The sequence below is a fragment of the Pimephales promelas genome, chromosome 1 (assembly GCF_988280905.1).
Source record: "Pimephales promelas chromosome 1, fPimPro1.hap1.1, whole genome shotgun sequence".
NCBI lineage: Eukaryota > Metazoa > Chordata > Actinopteri > Cypriniformes > Leuciscidae > Pimephales > Pimephales promelas.
In genome coordinates, this window is record NC_142769.1 from 2,715,293 (window position 1) to 2,732,900 (window position 17,608).

Sequence of the window (17,608 nt, forward strand, 5' to 3'; positions counted from 1 at the left end):
ATTTTACAGTAAAAATACATTAAATGTACCAATAGATATACCACAGTTATTAGATAGTCTTTTACTGTTAAAATCACGGTAATCTTTTACAGTGTACATTAATCTCAATTCATCCTGTTTGTCAGATATGTTATATTTTGCTCCCAGATGGTGTAGTTAAAGCAATTTTAAGTCTCTGGATAAGATGTGATGAATAAATCCTCGTTGTTTCCTGAACAATAAAAATATCCTCCTCCAAAAAATCTGATTTTTAGTTCAACAAATCCTGAGTTGGAAAAAGCGGCATATTCAAGGAATGACTCAGCATTTTGGAAATGATTTTAGCCACCTGGTGTCGTAGTGATGTGTTTAGTGAGTGTGTGAAGCGCGCTCTCAGGAGAATTAGTGTAGTAGCCTCCGTCACAATAATTATGAACACATTCCACTAACATTTGACACAAGAAAATGACAGTGCTTTTTGTACGTTTGTGCTATATTTCCTAAAAATACATTTGATATCGTATCTTTTACTTGTGTTTTAAAGGAGTAGTTCACTTTTAAAAAAAACTTTTGCTGATAATTTACTCACCCCCATGTCATCCAAGATGTCCATGTCTTTCTTTCTTCAGTCGAAAAGAAATTAAGGTTTTTGGTGAAAACATATAATGGACTTCAATGGGAACCAAACGATTCAAGGTCCAAAAGACAGTTTCAGTGCAAACTGCAAACTGTTCAAAGGGCTTTAAATGATTCCAGACGATGATTAAGGGACTTATCAAGCGAAACGATCGTTCATTTAATAAATAAATAACAAAGTTTAGGTTTTATAAGCTCGTCTTGCTCTGTTCTGTGATGCGCGTTCGTGACTATCCTATTTGAACTCGTTCATCAAAATGTACAAATCTTTTCCCGAGTCAACTCATTCATTTCGTTCGTTGAATGAACCAAATGACACGAAAAAAGATTCGTTCATTTTGATAAACGAGTTTAAACAGGAGAGTCACGAACGCGCATCACAGAACAGAGCAAGGCGACCATTTGAGCTTATAAAACTTAAACTTTGTTATTTATTTTTTTTAAAAGCGATTGTTTCGCTTGATAAGTCCCTTAATCATCGTCTTGAATCGCTTAAAGCCGTTTGCAGTTTGCACTGAAACTGTCTTTTGGACCATGAACCGTTTGGTCCCCATTGAAGTCCATTATATGGAGAAAAATCCTGAATGTTTTCATCGAAAACCTTAATTTCTTTTCGACTGAAGAAAGAAAGTCATGGACATCTTGGATGACATGGGGGTAAGTAAATTATCAGCAAAAGTTTTTTTTTAAAAGTGAACTACTCCTTTAAGTGTCTAAATACTTTTTGGCTCACTGTTTGTACAAATGAAAATGCTAATTGTCTAGATTTCAGAGATACTGTGACCACAGCTTTGCTACTCAGGAAGTTTGAGTCAAGTGTCATTTCCCAATATGCGTTCTTAAGTGTCACAAGTTCTGTTCCAATTCAAAGTTCAAGTACAGATTTGTGACAGCCAGGTATCCCAGAATGCATCTCGCATCAACCACCAAGCGCCAATGGTTGATTCAAAATACTATTGTTATTGTTTTTAGAGTTTTCAGGCGAGAATGTAGTTGTTTAAAGCTCAAATCTCTGGTTTTTCTATCAAGATTGCTCCTGTATGACGTTTTCAGAGCTTCATCGGCTAGTCCGTCTGACGTTTGCCGCTGGCTCTGATGTCTCTGTAAAGGTTAAACGAGAGATATAATGTGTCTTGTGTATATTTAACAGGCGGACTTTGGTCTCATGAATCTATAATTTGTCCCCTGGCAAATCCTTTTTTTTTTTATTTAACTTCACTGTTGTAGCCTAGAGCGCTGACTTGGTACTTACGTATATTTTATAATGGCTATTATTGATCATTAATTCTGACATTTAACAAAAAGAGACAGCATTGTGTTTTATATCATGTTTCATTCAATAGTAGTCTGAAGATAATCAGACTACATATTGTCCAAACCACATATTATGTAAACTAAAAGAGGCAGGGTTGTGTTTTATAATTCGTTTTGTTATTAATATTCATGCAGAGAAGGCTACTTGTTGCCTGAATCACATTTGTATGGCTATTAATATGTTTAAGATTTTTAAAATGAAAGTGAAAATAGGCAGACTGGTGTTCTATAACATTTTTTGTTTTATTGCTGCCTAAAATACAGTATAGGCTAGGCTACAATCAGAGTAGGCCATAGTATTACAGCTAATAAAGTTTAATGATATTTATCTTACAAAAACCCATCGCTCCAAAAGGCATTTCTTAACCGCAGAGCGGTATGGATTATGTTTTACGATGGATGGATGCACTTTTTTTGTATTTCAAAATCTTGCCTCCCATTATAAAGCTTCAGAGTCATATTATAACTCCGATTGTATTTGTCTAAATAACAAATGCAAATAAAGGGATAGTTCACTTTGAAATTAATTTTTGGTATGATTTAGTTTACCTCAAGGGCATCCAAGATGTAGGTATCTTTGTTTCCGCAGTATATTTATAGGTCAAATCGTTCTTGTCTGTCAGTCATACTGTATAATGGAGGTCTATGGTCACCACCTCAAAGAGCATGCACAGAGAAGTCCAAATTAAACATGATTTAATGACACGTAAATGTAAGTACACATTGACACGAAACGAGCGGTTTGTGTGAGAAAACTAACAGTATTTATATTGTTTTTACCTAACCACAGCCACGTCCAACTGATCTGATGGCATGGGCGTTTTGTGGCTGTGGTTACAAGAGGTAAAAACGATATAAAAACTGTTTGTTTTCTCACACAAACCGCTCGTTTCGTGTCTTAGGCCATCAGTGTGTACTTACATGTACGAGTCATTAAATCATGTTTAATTTGGACTTCTCTGTGCATGCTCTTTGAGGTGGTGACCATACACCTCCATTAAATGACTGGTAGACATGAACGGTTTGACCTAAAAATATCAAAATTGAAAATACTGCGGAAACAAAGACACCTACATCTTGGATGCCCTTGAGGTAAGATAAAACATACCAAAAATTAATTTCAAAGTGAACTATCCTTTTAAAGATTATGAAAAAAAGATAATGTGCAGTGATAAATCATTTAAAATAAACACTGCACTAAGCGTTACACATTCACACTGCACTCCTGATTGGATCAGCCCATCTGCTTAATGAACATCATCCAAATGCATCAGTGAAACGCTCTGAGCTGCAGGAAGCAAGACACACACACACACACCAATGCGCTATAAACAAGCCGTCGAGGTGCAGTGGGTGTTTCACGCCTGTAGAGAGAGAGAGAGAGAGAGAGAGAGACGCTTGTAAAGGAAGAAGAAACGCTGTTTACTTCACTCACAGGAATAGGACGAAGCTGAGCTGGCTCTCGGGTCCCGGGACAGTGTAACCGCAGTACACACACTGTCTCTCGGCTCGTGTGGAGTGTGTGTGTCGTGTCAGCATGCTCAGTTTGGTGCAGAGCTCGCATCCCCTACGAGAGAGAGCCAGGCTGCAGAAGAGCTGTGCCAAACCGCTGATTCCTCTGTCCTCCTCTTCCTCACAGACCGTCAGCAAGTATAATGCGCAGTACCACAAGCTTTTCCAGAGCGTTCCCAAAGACGAGCTTCTCATGAAGGGTACGTGCTGTCGTTCTACCACTTTACTGCTTCTGTCGAGTGACCTTGTGAAATGATTCTTTTAATAGTGCGGTAGTTTCCTCAATAACATTGCTGATTTTTTCATTTTTTACAATTGAATAAAATGTTATAATATACAATGTTTAATTTACAATTTATAATAATTTATATATTATTTATTTATCAATATTTATTATTATCATTAATATTATTTTAAAGCATAATCTAAACAATATTCACTAGCGTTTCAGAAGTTTTAGATTGGTAAGAGAAGTCTCTTCTGCTCACCAGAGATGCAATTATTTAATCAAAAATACTGTAAAAACGTTAAAATTATGAAATATTTTTACAATTTAAAATAACTGGTTTCTATGTAAATATATTGTAACGTGTAATTTTTTTCTTGTGATCAAAGCTGAATTTTTTAACATCATTACTTCGGTCTGTCACATGATCCTTCAGAAATCATAAGTTGATTTGATGCTCAAGAAACATTTCTGATTATTATCGATGATGAAAATAGTTGTGTTAAAAAAATGGTCAGGGATCTTTGATGTATAGAAAGTTCATATGCACAGCTTTTATCTGAAATAAAAAGCTTTTCGAACATTATACACGCCTTTCTTTTCTTTTTTTGGATCAAATAAACTCAAACTTGGCAAAAACAATTAAAATTTGAATGTCAAAAACATACAATTTAATAAAAATGTAATAATATACAATGTTTAGTTTACATGCATTTTTATTATTATTTTCATTATTATTATTTTAAAGCATAATCTAAACAATATTCACTATCGTTCAGAAGTTTTAGATTGGTAAGAGAAGTCTCTTCTGCTCACCAGAGATGCAATTATTTAATCAAAAATACAGTAAAAACGTTAAAATTATGAAATATTTTTATAATTTAAAATAACTGTTTTCTATGTCAATATATTGTAACATGTAATTTATTCCTGTGATCAAAGTTGAATTTTCAGCAGTCTGTCACATGATCCTTCAGAATGCTGATTTGATGCTCAAGAAACATTTCTGATTATTATCGATGATGAAAACAGTTGTGTTAAAAAATGGTCAGGGATCTTTGATGAATAGAAAGTTCATATGTGCAGAATTTATCTGAAATAAAAAACTTTTCTAACATTATAAACGCCTTCGTTTTTGGACCAAATAAACTCAAACTTGGCAAAAACATTTAAGATTTTAATGTCAAATTAAATTAAATATTACATTTTTATATTTATATTTTTAATATAATTTTAATATAATATAATTATAATTAATAATAATTTGTTATTATATATATTTTTTATTTTTTTATATTTAATTAAATATTTCATAGTATTATGTAAAATTCACAAGCCGAATAACTGCCGTGAGAGGTTGATGTACATTAATTAAATTGATTTAACTTAGTGAAAAATCGTAACTTTTTTTGTATTCCTTCCAAATATTTTATAATCCTGAAACTTTTACTTCAAGAATTAAATTATATTTGGAATTCCAGATTTGTAGTGTTTGGACCCCGTTCATCTTGACGTTTGATAATGTTGTGATCTATTTGACATTTGAACCGCTTTGAGCCGTCATTGAAGTGAGAATCTGATGCCGTTGTGTCACTCGAGAGTATCAGCATACTTCAGTTCTCGTGTGTAAGTGCACTTGTGTCCTCTTCTTTAGTGTACTCCTGTGCCCTGCTGCGGGACATCCTCCTGCAAGGCCGACTCTACATCTCTCGAAACTGGCTGTGCTTCTACGCCAACCTCTTCGGTAAAGACATCAAGGTGAGCGTCACGTCTTCAGCTTATGATTCGAGCTCGGAGAGACACGACTAAAGCTTCATTCCCTGGAAACGGTGGCATATGTTTGATTTGAAAACTGAACGTTATATATGAAACTGTATTTTGCCACAGTATACCCCGGCTTTTCACACTAGTTAACCCCCCGTTGTAAACCCGAGTAAAAGCGTTTCACACTGTACGTTCCTAAACGCTGGGTTAACTTTCTTTATAGTTAAAGGGATAGTTCACCCAAAAATGAAACCTCGGTCAGTAATTACTCGCCCTCATGTTGTTCAACCCTGTTCATTTTCGGAACACAAATTAAGATATTTTTTGATTTTAAAGGAGTAGTTCACTTAAAAAAAACAAAAACAACTTTTGCTGATAATTTACTCGTCCCCATGTCATCCAAGATGTCCATGTCTTTCTTTCTTCAGTCGAAAAGAAATTAAGGTTTTTGATGAAAACATTCCAGGATTTTCTCCATATAATGGACTTCAATGGGGACCAAACGGTTCAAGGTCCAAAAGACGAATCTTTTTTCGTGTCATTTGGCTCATTGAACGAACAAAATGAACGAATTAACACGGGAAACGATTTGTTCATTTTGATGAACGAGTTCGAATATGAGAGTCACGAACGCGCATCACAGAACAGAGCAAGGTGAGCATTTGAGCTTATAAAACTTAAACTTGTTATTTTATTTTTTTTAAATGAGCGATCATTTCGCTAGATAAGACCCTTATTCATCGTCTGGAATCATTTAAAGCCCTTTGAACAGTTTGCAGTTTGCACTGAAACTGTCTTTTGGACCTTGAACCATTTGGTTCCCATTGAAGTCCATTATATGGAGAAAAATCCTGGAATGTTTTCATCAAAAACCTTAATTTCATTTCGACTGAAGAAAGAAAGACGTGGACATTTTGGATGACATGGGGGTGAGTAACTTATCAGCAAAAATTTTTTTTTTTAAAGTGAACTACTCCTTTAAGTCGTGAATATTTTTTTGTGTGCAAAAGGGAAGGAAGTGAATAGATAAATTAAGTCATTATTTTTGTTTGTTGCGCACAAAAAAGTATTCTCGTCGCTTGATAAACTTAAGGTTGAGCCACTGTAGTCACTTGGACTATTTTAACGATGTCTTTAATAACTTTTCTGGGCCGGCAAGTTTCAATCCCATTGAAGCCTATGGAGGAGTGATCCAGCTCTCAGATTTAATCAAAAATATCTTAATTTGTGTTTCGAAGATGAACGAAAGTCTTATGGATTTGGAACAACATGAGGGAGAGTAATTACTGACAGAGTTTTCATTTTGGGGTGAACTGTCCCTTTAAGGCCTGTTCACACCAATATTGATAACTATAAAGATAACTTGACACTAACTATAGCAGCACCCACACCAGCGGACGATATCTTTCTGTTTATTCGAAGCGCACTACACTTTTTTGTCAAAACCTTGAGCTTTTTAAAGTCTGGTGGATTCTGATTGGCTGTCATTGTTTTCATCGGTTATCAGCTGAATTGTTTGAAAGGGATTTCATTGATGTTGTTTCTCTGTGCCGTTATCAGTATTGTTGTGGTGTGAACTTAAGTGATTTTTAGGAGTATATCTTTACCGTTATCATTATCGTTATATCGGCACAGAGAAATTATACCACTGGAATCACTTTAAGAAATTTTTTTTTTCCAGCTGATGAACGATAAAAACACTAACAGCCAATCAGAATCCATCCTGCATTAAAGTGGTTGAGCATTTAAAGCAACAGATGCTTGGAATAAACAACAATGAACAATTGTATTGTCCGCTGGTGTGGACACTAATAAAGTTATCGTTATAGTTATTTTTATAGTTAACGTTCATTCACCCTAAAGTTACATTTTTATTAGCTGCTTAATTTCATAATTTCAATGGATAGCTGGGAATATTTTGGTAGTATCAATTCCAGTGTACTTTGTACTAAATACTGTATTTAGTATGATATTATTAATTCAAATAATGATCGCAAATAATAATCGTATAGATCAACAGTGTTTAGTTCACTTTCAGCTGTGCGCCATGTTGCAGTTTGCTATGCTGAGTGAAGCGTAATGTTATATCGTTCCTTTGTGCAACACGTTATTTAGTAATTCGATGAAGCCGGTCCAGTTTCCATCCTGCAAGAATTCCTCTATGAAGCCGCACTTTGAAACTTTTTGCTTTTTCTCTGGCACTTTCTCTTGCCTCTCAGGTGGCCATTCCTGTTGCGTCTGTGCGGATGGTGAAGAAACATAAGACAGCGGGTCTGGTTCCCAACGGCTTGGCTATCACCACAGACAGCAGTCAGAAGGTGCGTTTCCACTGGGTCGCAGGTCACCGACTGGCAGATTGAAATACAAAGCTTAGTCAGAACATGCTTGCGCTGCTGCCAAACACTGGAAATGCAAATGGATGCACCACTGAGACTCCAGGTTGACTTCATCAGCATTACACATTTTATACCGTTTTGCTTTGTTTAACGGAGTTGTTCACTTTTCAAAAAACTTTTCCTGATAATTTACTCACCTACATGTCATCCAAGATGTCCGTGTCTTTCTTTCTTCAGTCGAAAAGAAATTAAGGTTTTTGATGAAAACATTCCAGGATTTTCTCCATATAATGGACTTCAATGGGAACCAAACGGTTCTCTTAGTGATCCTTTTCCTGGTAGTGAGATTATATGTGGCTACATTGTGAAATCTCAATTTCAATCTCTGCTGAAAAATCCAGCTAAAATCAGTTTAAGGTGGTAAATGTGTCTTGGAACATAAAAAAACAAAGGTTCTTTATTGGCATTAATGGTTCCATTAAGAACCTTTCCATTGCACTAAATGTTCTTTTATAGTAGAAAAGGGTTCTTTAGATTATTAAAATATACCAAGAAAATGTTGGTTCCCTGAAAAGTTTTTTTGGGAAGCTAAAAATGGTTCTTGGCATCACTGTGAAAACATAAAGTGTGGTTCACTTTGGTTTAGAGAAGGTTGACCAGCTTTTAGGTCATGAAGATGCCATGTTTTGGACTACAGTAGCTATTTTTTGAAAGGTTCTGGACCTTCAACCAGCACTGGACCCTACACTCTTAGAAGAAAAGTTATATATAGAACCTTAGAAGGTTCTATTAGCGCTACGTATTTGGAACCCCTAAAAGGTTCTATACACTCAGGGTTCTTTATAGAGCCCTGGGGTTCCATACTTGGCCAATAGAACCTTTTACAAAAAAAATGGTTCTATATAGAACCCTGGGGTTCCATACTTGGCCAATAGAACCTTTTACAAAAAAAAGGTTCTTTATAGAGCCCTAGGGTTCCATACTTGGTCAATAGAACCTTTTACCAAAAAAAAATGGTTCTATATAGAACCATTTTGGAGTTCCATATATGAAGCAGGGGATGGAACCATTTCTGGTTCTAAATAGAACCATTTCTTCTAAGAGTGTATGTTTTCCCCCACTGGACCAGTTTGAAACCCACAAACATGTTTCAAAACCAATAGCTGGTTTTAGTTGGGTTTTCCAGCAGGAATTTGGCTTGACATGCCACACCCACCATGCATTATAACGTTTTGATATGTTTGTGTCCTCTCCTTGCACAGTACGTGTTTGTGTCTCTATTGTCCAGAGACAGCGTCTATGACGTGTTGAGACGCATCTGCACACATCTACAGGTGAGAGTTAACTCTATACGCTTGGGCTGGATCATTATTTAAACAGCATTAGTGTGTGAACTTCATGCTACATGCTATCTGTCATACAGGTCAATGGGAAGAAGATCCTCTGCCTCAAGCAGTACATGGAGGAGCCTAACTCTATATCTCTGGTACGTTTCAGAGTCTTCATTGCTCTGGCTTTTGGAGAAAAATTAGCTTGTTACATTTTTGTGCAGAATATCCGCCTACTAATTATAGTGGTTTATTTGTATGGCACATATGTTGAAAGTGCTTTAAACACCAATACAATAACATATTGTTTCAAAACAGCTTTACAGAAAAGGCTTGTTTCAATGTTACGAGTATTCTGTTCAAGTCTATCAAAGTAATGTGCAAATGGCAGTAATATAGTATGTTATGTGGGCAAAATAGCTTTAGCATGTTATTGAACAAGGCAATGTTAATGTATCTGGTCTTGGTGAACTAGATCTGATATTCTCTGAGTAAATAGACATAAATCTGACAGGTGGAGCTGGGGAGGTGGAAGGTCTCAGAGGAGCGCAGAAAGGACTGGAAACAGACCATTTGTGTCAAGAAAGCAATCCAATTGGATGCAGGATCAGAATAGGCCAATCCTCTGGCGATAAAGGACCGCTCAGTCTGCGCCCTCTAGAGTTTCATGATTGAACTAGATATTAATTCAGAAATAGGCTCATTTTACAACTCCCCCAGAGTTAAACAGTTGGGTTTACCGTTTTCGAATCCATTCAGCCGATTTTCTGGTCCCATTGATTTCTATAGTATATATTTTTTTTCCTACTATGGAAGTCAATGGGATCAGAAACTGTCTGGTTACTGATATTCTTCTAAATATCAGAAAATCGGCTGAAATGGTAAAACTCAACAGTTTAACTCTGAGGGAGTTGTAAAATGAGCTTATTTCCAAAAAAAAAAAAAAACTGGAGTATCCCTTTAAGCAGACAAAAAAAGCTTGTATTGATTACAATATAAGGATAATATTACAATATTAGGATAATATTTGAAAGTTTTGCGTGTCGATTCCAGAGTTGCCGTCATCTGAAACCTTCTCAGTTGTCCTGAGAGCATTGGATGCAAACTGGAGATGACGTAATCTGTCGTTACTCCATCCCGAGGTAGAAACAGGGAAGCAAAAGGAGGATATATCAGATATAACTGCAGTACAAGTATTGCATAAATGTTTTTGCGCCTCGTTGCACGTAAATTACCTGCAAACTCAAGTCTCAAATTAGTTTCATTAGAGAATCCCATTTGCAATATTACTGCCCCACACATGCAGGCTTTATAAAAAAGGGATGTATGCAGTTCACTTTTAGTGAATCTTAGTGTGTCCTGTACTTCCATTTGGTGGTGTAGGATGAGTTCCCCGTACCTGAAGTTTTCCCTGTCCCAGACGAGTTTCCTCCGGTGCTGAAGTGGAGGAGGAAGCCGTCAGTGGTGTCTGTGTCGTCTTCTCTACCGGATTTACTGGGAAACTCCACCAGCAGCCTGAGTGCCGTAGACGCCCCTTTCCAGACAGACGAGCCTCTGGAGGGTGAGTGACCCTCCAAAAAAACATTTACATATTTGATACTATGGAAAATGGGATATGGTATTCTGGTAGCCTGGATGCCAGCCCGAACCCGAACATTTTTTGGTCTGGACTCTTTAACCCTCAAAAGGTCTTCGTTTCCTGTTTACAAATCTGGTCATTGGGGTCAATATGACCCCAACAATTGATAGAGAAATTGTACAAAAACTATACATTTTTAATAATACAAATAATATATGTTTTTTTTTTTTTGTTTACTTCTCATCTATTCATTAATGCGGTGTTTTGGGAGATAAGAAGTACTTTTGTACCTATTTACAACACAATTCCTCAACCACATGATGTAATTATGATCGGTTCAGAAATCTCTATCAAGTGATTTCAAATAAAATCTCTATAAAGGTCACAGAAAAGTAATTATTTGTTACTATTAATATAAGCTCTAAAAACATCTATTAAAATAACTAACACTTCCTAATATGTAATGTGTATATACTGTGCACAGTATGCATGAAATACCTAGATAATATATTGCATACTATAACTTGGATTGTTATAGTTAAAGAGAAATGAGACAAGCAATATCAACCTTGATGTCGTTCTTGACTTATTATGAGATTTTAGACACATCAAAACTGAAGGCAATTGAACAATACAAGAATAAAAAAGTATATTTATTTCCAAGATAAAGAATTGGATGGCCCTTTCTGAAATAACCATTTAACACTTTTAACACTGCCGACTGATGAGAGAAAAAGTCTGGAGCTTCTGAAGAGGGTAAAGCCCGGTAAAAATCTGCTGTTGAAAATGCGTTATGAGCGGATTAATATCTCAAATGTCCCCATTTGATCTAATGTTTCTGTGATGGAATGAAAAAATGTCCACTAAATGATTTTGTGTTATTCGGGAGCAAGCTGATCACTTGACTTTGACATCATATCTGTGTGAATGAGAGATGATGGCCTGGGTCTGTGGAGGAGGAGTGAGTTTGATGTGATTAAACTCGAGGTTCTGTGGGGTTGGACTGGATCCACTCCACTCCCCGAGGTCAGTCCTAGAGCTCCTCCCATCCGATTTTAGTGAAAAATCCGGTCCAGTGGAACTCTAAGGTGCGCCTAATAAACATCACAGACACAGCGTAAGAGTAAAACTACAGACACAGCGTAAGAGTAAAACTACAGACACAGTGTAAGAGTTAAACTACAGACACAGTGTAAGAGTAAAACTACAGACAGCGTAAGAGTAAAACTACAGACACAGCGTAAGAGTAAAACTACAGACACAGCGTAAGAGTAAAACTACAGACACAGCGTAAGAGTAAAACTACAGACAGCGTAAGAGTAAAACTACAGACACAGTGTAAGAGTAAAACTACAGACAGCGTAAGAGTAAAACTACAGACACAGCGTAAGAGTAAAACTACAGACACAGCGTAAGAGTAAAACTACAGACAGCGTAAGAGTAAAACTACAGACACAGCGTAAGAGTAAAACTACAGACACAGCGTAAGAGTAAAACTACAGGCAGCGTAAGAGTAAAACTACAGACAGCGTAAGAGTAAAACTACAAACAGTGTAAGAGTAAAACTACAGACAGTGTAAGAGTAAAACTACAGACACAGCGTAAGAGTAAAACTACAGACAGTGTAAGAGTAAAACTACAGACACAGCGTAAGAGTAAAACTACAGACACAGTGTAAGAGTAAAACTACAGACAGCGTAAGAGTAAAACTACAAACAGTGTAAGAGTAAAACTACAGACACAGCGTAAGAGTAAAACTACAGACACAGCGTAAGAGTAAAACTACAGACAGCGTAAGAGTAAAACTACAAACAGTGTAAGAGTAAAACTACAGACACAGTGTAAGAGTAAAACTACAGACACAGCGTAAGAGTAAAACTACAGACACAGTGTAAGAGTAAAACTACAGACACAGCGTAAGAGTAAAACTACAGACACAGCGTAAGAGTAAAACTACAGACACAGCGTAAGAGTAAAACTACAGACACAGCGTAAGAGTAAAACTACAAACAGTGTAAGAGTAAAACTACAGACACAGCGTAAGAGTAAAACTACAGACACAGTGTAAGAGTAAAACTACAGACACAGTATAAGAGTAAAACTACAGACACAGAGTAAGAGTAAAACTACAGACACAGTGTAAGAGTAAAACTACAGACGCAGTGTAAGAGTAAAACTACAGACGCAGTGTAAGAGTAAAACTACAGACACAGAGTAAGAGTTAAACTACAGACAGTGTAAGAGTAAAACTACAGACACAGCGTAAGAGTTAAACTACAGACACAGTGTAAGAGTAAAACTACAGACACAGCGTAAGAGTAAAACTACAGACACAGCGTAAGAGTTAAACTACAGACACAGCGTAAGAGTTAAACTACAGACAGTGTAAGAGTAAAACTACAGACACAGTATAAGAGTAAAACTACAGACACAGAGTAAGAGTAAAACTACAGACACAGTGTAAGAGTAAAACTACAGACGCAGTGTAAGAGTAAAACTACAGACGCAGTGTAAGAGTAAAACTACAGACACAGAGTAAGAGTTAAACTACAGACAGTGTAAGAGTAAAACTACAGACACAACGTAAGAGTAAAACTACAGACACAACGTAAGAGTAAAACTATATGCAAAATAAGATACACTGGTATTTTGCCAGATGAGAAGTTCATTCTATGTTTATTTTTACTACTTAAATTCATTTTACTCTAATTAATTGTATAACTGTATCATTTGTCTCTTTTAATTCCCTTTATAACTGTTTTAATTTCCCTTGCTTTTATTTTGTGTAACGCACTTTGAATTGCCATAGTGTGATTTTAATTCCTTCCTATATAAAGCATTTTTAATTATTGTTTTAATTTTCCTTGCTTATATTTTATGATTATTGTATTCCTTTCTACGTAAGCCATAGTGTATGAAATGTGCTAAAAAAAATGTGCCTCTGCCTGTCTTGTGATTGGTTGGTTGACCGCAGGAATCGGGTCCATTATGCAATACGGGATTAAGCCCAGAAGAAGATTAAAAATATGGAGATAAAACATTAAAATATCAGCCTCTGCTTAAGACTAATTGATGTAATGCTTGTTTGTATAATGTTAAAAGCTTTTTTTGGCCGTTATGGGTAGTTCATATATTCTATGAGTATTTTACTTCCCAAATATAGTCTTTCAACTAAAGGCCCTAATATACTTCAAGTCATATCGAAGAGTGAACTGCTGTGAACGGTCATTTCAAACAAAGTCAGGCCGTAACGAAGTTCACTCTGGCTGGTAAACACTTTCGATCCATCATTGTTCGGTGATGATGATGTAATACGTGGGTGTGACTCTGAGGCTCTGGGCCTTAATATGAGACATTTGTTCATTTATTAAAGAAAGAAAAGACTGGTGTAAGTCACAGTGCAGGACTTAAATCATCCTGTGATTCTGTGATCCGCTTCAGATCAATGTCTGGAAACCAAGAAGTTCCTCCTGACAGAGACGATACCAGAGCTGGGTCAGATGGAGTACCAGCTACTGAAGTTCTTCATCCTGCTGTGAGTTTGGCTGGTCATCCTCGCTGTGTGTGTGTGTGTGTGTGTGTGTGTGTTCTTAGTCTTACCTTTATAAATGCTGTCCTGTCTTACTGAGTCAGAAATTGCCTCAAAACCGTATGATTGGCTAAACAAATAATTTGCTTGTGTGCTGTCACAGAGAACGGTATATTGTTTCAGGACACCTAATGCACTTGAATCATCATTTTTTTATTTTTACACACACACACATTTAAACTTATTTAATTAAAATACAAACTATACAGAACGACACATGCTTGGAAAATTATATACGCATATTATCATACTTTTTTAGTCAACTTTTTTTAGGCTTTATAAATAGATCAAATCAAGAGGCAGGGGAGATTTTCTCATTATATTGTCACACAAACTTGTGTGTGTATGCCAGTCCACCTGTTCCAGTAATCCGTCCCCATCGGCACGGCCTGATTTATGCGGATCAGCACAGATACACACACGTGTGGAAACTCCACGTGTGCACTCGCCAGTGCAGTTATGTGTTTCTGGATAATAAAACAACATGCTTAACAGAATATGTTAAGAACCGCAAATAATAATCAATCAACAAATTCACCCAACAAATACATTAACTTTTCAGAACAACCTTTATTATTAAAACAATACATTAGATTTCAACTATTTACCTTTGTGTGCTTCATGCCTATACTTTATAAGGAACAAAATTAAAGAAAATATATGAAAATCATATTCAATATAAAAATACTAATAATGAATAAATAATAATATGATACAAAAATCAATAATAAAATTATTGTTATTAATACTAATAATATATTAAATAATATTAAACATTATAATAATAATATTAATGAATGAATAATAGTACATTAATAAATTCTCATTTATTATAAAATAATACAATTAAAAAATATATTAAAATAATAAAAAATCCAAGCATATGTCTATGTCCTCTGCTCTTCAGGTGAGAATTAATAATATTTAATAAATGAATAATAAATTATCATTATTAGTAATACTAATTGAAACTACTACTACAACTAACAATAATATTATATTAAATAATATATAATAATAATAAAACAATACAATATTATATTTAAAACATTTTCAGTTCAGAATTCCAAATCTCAGTCTCAGCATTATAATATTTAGGTATAGCTTACTTTTAGAAATAATATTTATGAATATAAAATGTGTGTTTACTTAATTTATTTGAGCAACTGAGATGACAGTGATCATATCAATAGTTGTTAAATTTTTAGCTCCCAACGCTGCCATCTAGTGTCCACCTGGACCTCCGTACGGCTCTCCGCGATCTCAGCGCTCACAGTGTAGCTTACTGTAGCTCGTCTAGTGTTCGGTTTCCACTTGTAATGTGCCTTCTGTCCCGCAGCATTATCCTGCTCATCCTGTCGTCGTGTTACCTGGCCTTTCGAGTGTGTAGCCTGGAGCAGCAGCTCTCTTTCCTCAGCAACAACCCTGCACTCACTCTCAGAGAGAGGTACATGCGATCACACACTCTCTTACGTCATTCACACAGCAGTCTGACGCTCGTTCACCAGCGCTGTCTGTCTGTCCACACACAGGTAACTGACGGTCACCACTGCAACTGTCCATAGGAGAGTCTTCCAGCGCTGGCGCTCTCTCTCTCTCTCTCTGTGGCCGCCTTGCAACTATGCAAACTCTCACGTATTTATGCAAAGTCTTTCTCAGATCGTGTTGACAATGAGCCTGAAGACTGCGAGTGTTCTCAAATAGTCATTGTGTGTTACTGGACCCATGAAGAAAGGACCTGACCAGCCTACACTGGATTTAGACTGTGCATTATTAACATTATGAAAGGCTCTGCTTCCCTCGTCATCTAATGTGTCAGTCGCTCTACATCAAACCAGGCAAATGACTTTCAATAGGTTATAAATCTCTTGAATATATGTATAGCTCAGGATCGAATGAAGTATATTTGAATAAGATTATTTTATTTATTGATATGCAAGCCAATTGCCATGTTCTAGCTCTTCCAATAGGATTTAGTTGACCTGAAAATCTCTATCATGTGTACAGTTTGATCAGGTTGTGTGATCAGTTTTACTGTGTTCACCCCTGGGCAGAATGTTTATGGCATAATGAATGTTTACTCAAGTCAATCTTGAAGCTGTTGAATTCATGGACAATAAAATAGTGCATTTTCATGTACTCTCTGAATGTTATCATTGTGCTATTGTTGTTTTTGTTTCTTAAAGCATATTGTGCAGATTTTATATAATTAACCCTGTAAAGCCTGACATATTAAATAGTAGTCAGAAAAATCAATATTTTTGAAATGGAGCATTTTATTAAATCTTTAGACTTATATATATATATATATATATATATATATAAGAAAAGTTACCAAACATTTGCATGTTTTTATTTTATTTCTTTCTTTCTTTTTTTTTTTTTTTTTTTGATTAATCAGGCTTTTATCAAGGAGGAGAAAAACAAAAATATGCAATTTGGTACAATTGGTGATATTTATATAGTCAAAAACTAAGATGAAATTGTAATGGATTGTAATGTAAACCGATGAGATCTTTATATATCAGACTACTTCCATAAAATATAAATATAATGGTTTTTTTTTTGTTGTTTTAACCCAAACTAACAGCTCTTACATTACTTATTTTCTTAATATTTTTTTATTACTAATATCATTAATTTGTGATATTATGATGTGAATTTCAACCTTTAGTTGTGTTTAAATTACTTCACATCCACATTTTCATATTCTACCCTGTTATGTTTTATACTTGAGTGTATGGGGATGACATAAGTGCTCAGATCTGCAACAAATTATTCATTATTATATTAGACCAATTATCAAACAAATCCAGTGTGCAGAACATGCCCACTGAGGACATCTGCTGGTCAAACACATGCAGCATGATCCAGCAAAGATCCAGCATGGTGGTTGTGACACCTGATGTAGTTTTATCATTTTATTTAAAGTTAAAGGTTCACGGTGGGATACTGCCTTACGATAACAAATAGCCTTTAAAGAGGCAGACAAAAAACTTTGAAATGCTGAACTCTTTACATTGCGGCACCAGTCGTGGTGGAAAAAAATTGGGATGGGAGAAAAAGAAACATTCAAACCTTTTGCATTCCCCTGAGAAACTTTGCGTTCCTTCGCAAAACTTTTGCATTGCCCCGGAAATTTGCATTCTTCTCAAAAACGTCTCAGTTACGTATGGTTTCCCTCATTCCCTGAAGAAGGGAACGGAGACGGTGCGTCAGCCCTATCATCTTCGAGTGTCTACACAGAATGAGCCAATGCACATTTATCTCATTTGCGAGATTTGCATATCGCGCCCGCACCGCAGCGGGATCCCTATGGAAAACTGTCTGCATAGAGGGAGTTCA

At 35.8% G+C, this 17,608-nt stretch overlaps 1 protein-coding gene across 2 annotated transcripts in view; it reads left to right on the forward strand.

Moving 5' to 3' along the window:
- Positions 1-16,416, forward strand: part of gramd2aa (GRAM domain containing 2Aa) — a 32,984-nt gene extending 16,568 nt beyond the window's left edge. For both annotated transcript variants that reach the window (XM_039691003.2, XM_039691005.2), the window contains exons 4-12: positions 3,569-3,641; positions 5,322-5,425; positions 7,651-7,749; positions 9,030-9,101; positions 9,191-9,253; positions 10,479-10,656; positions 14,116-14,209; positions 15,603-15,710; positions 15,796-16,416. In XM_039691003.2, the coding sequence (XP_039546937.2) occupies positions 3,569-3,641; positions 5,322-5,425; positions 7,651-7,749; positions 9,030-9,101; positions 9,191-9,253; positions 10,479-10,656; positions 14,116-14,209; positions 15,603-15,710; positions 15,796-15,799 (795 nt within the window). In that variant the 3' untranslated portion in view covers positions 15,800-16,416. The remainder of the gene's footprint in view (positions 1-3,568; positions 3,642-5,321; positions 5,426-7,650; positions 7,750-9,029; positions 9,102-9,190; positions 9,254-10,478; positions 10,657-14,115; positions 14,210-15,602; positions 15,711-15,795) is intronic.
- Positions 16,417-17,608: the final 1,192 nt, after the last annotated feature.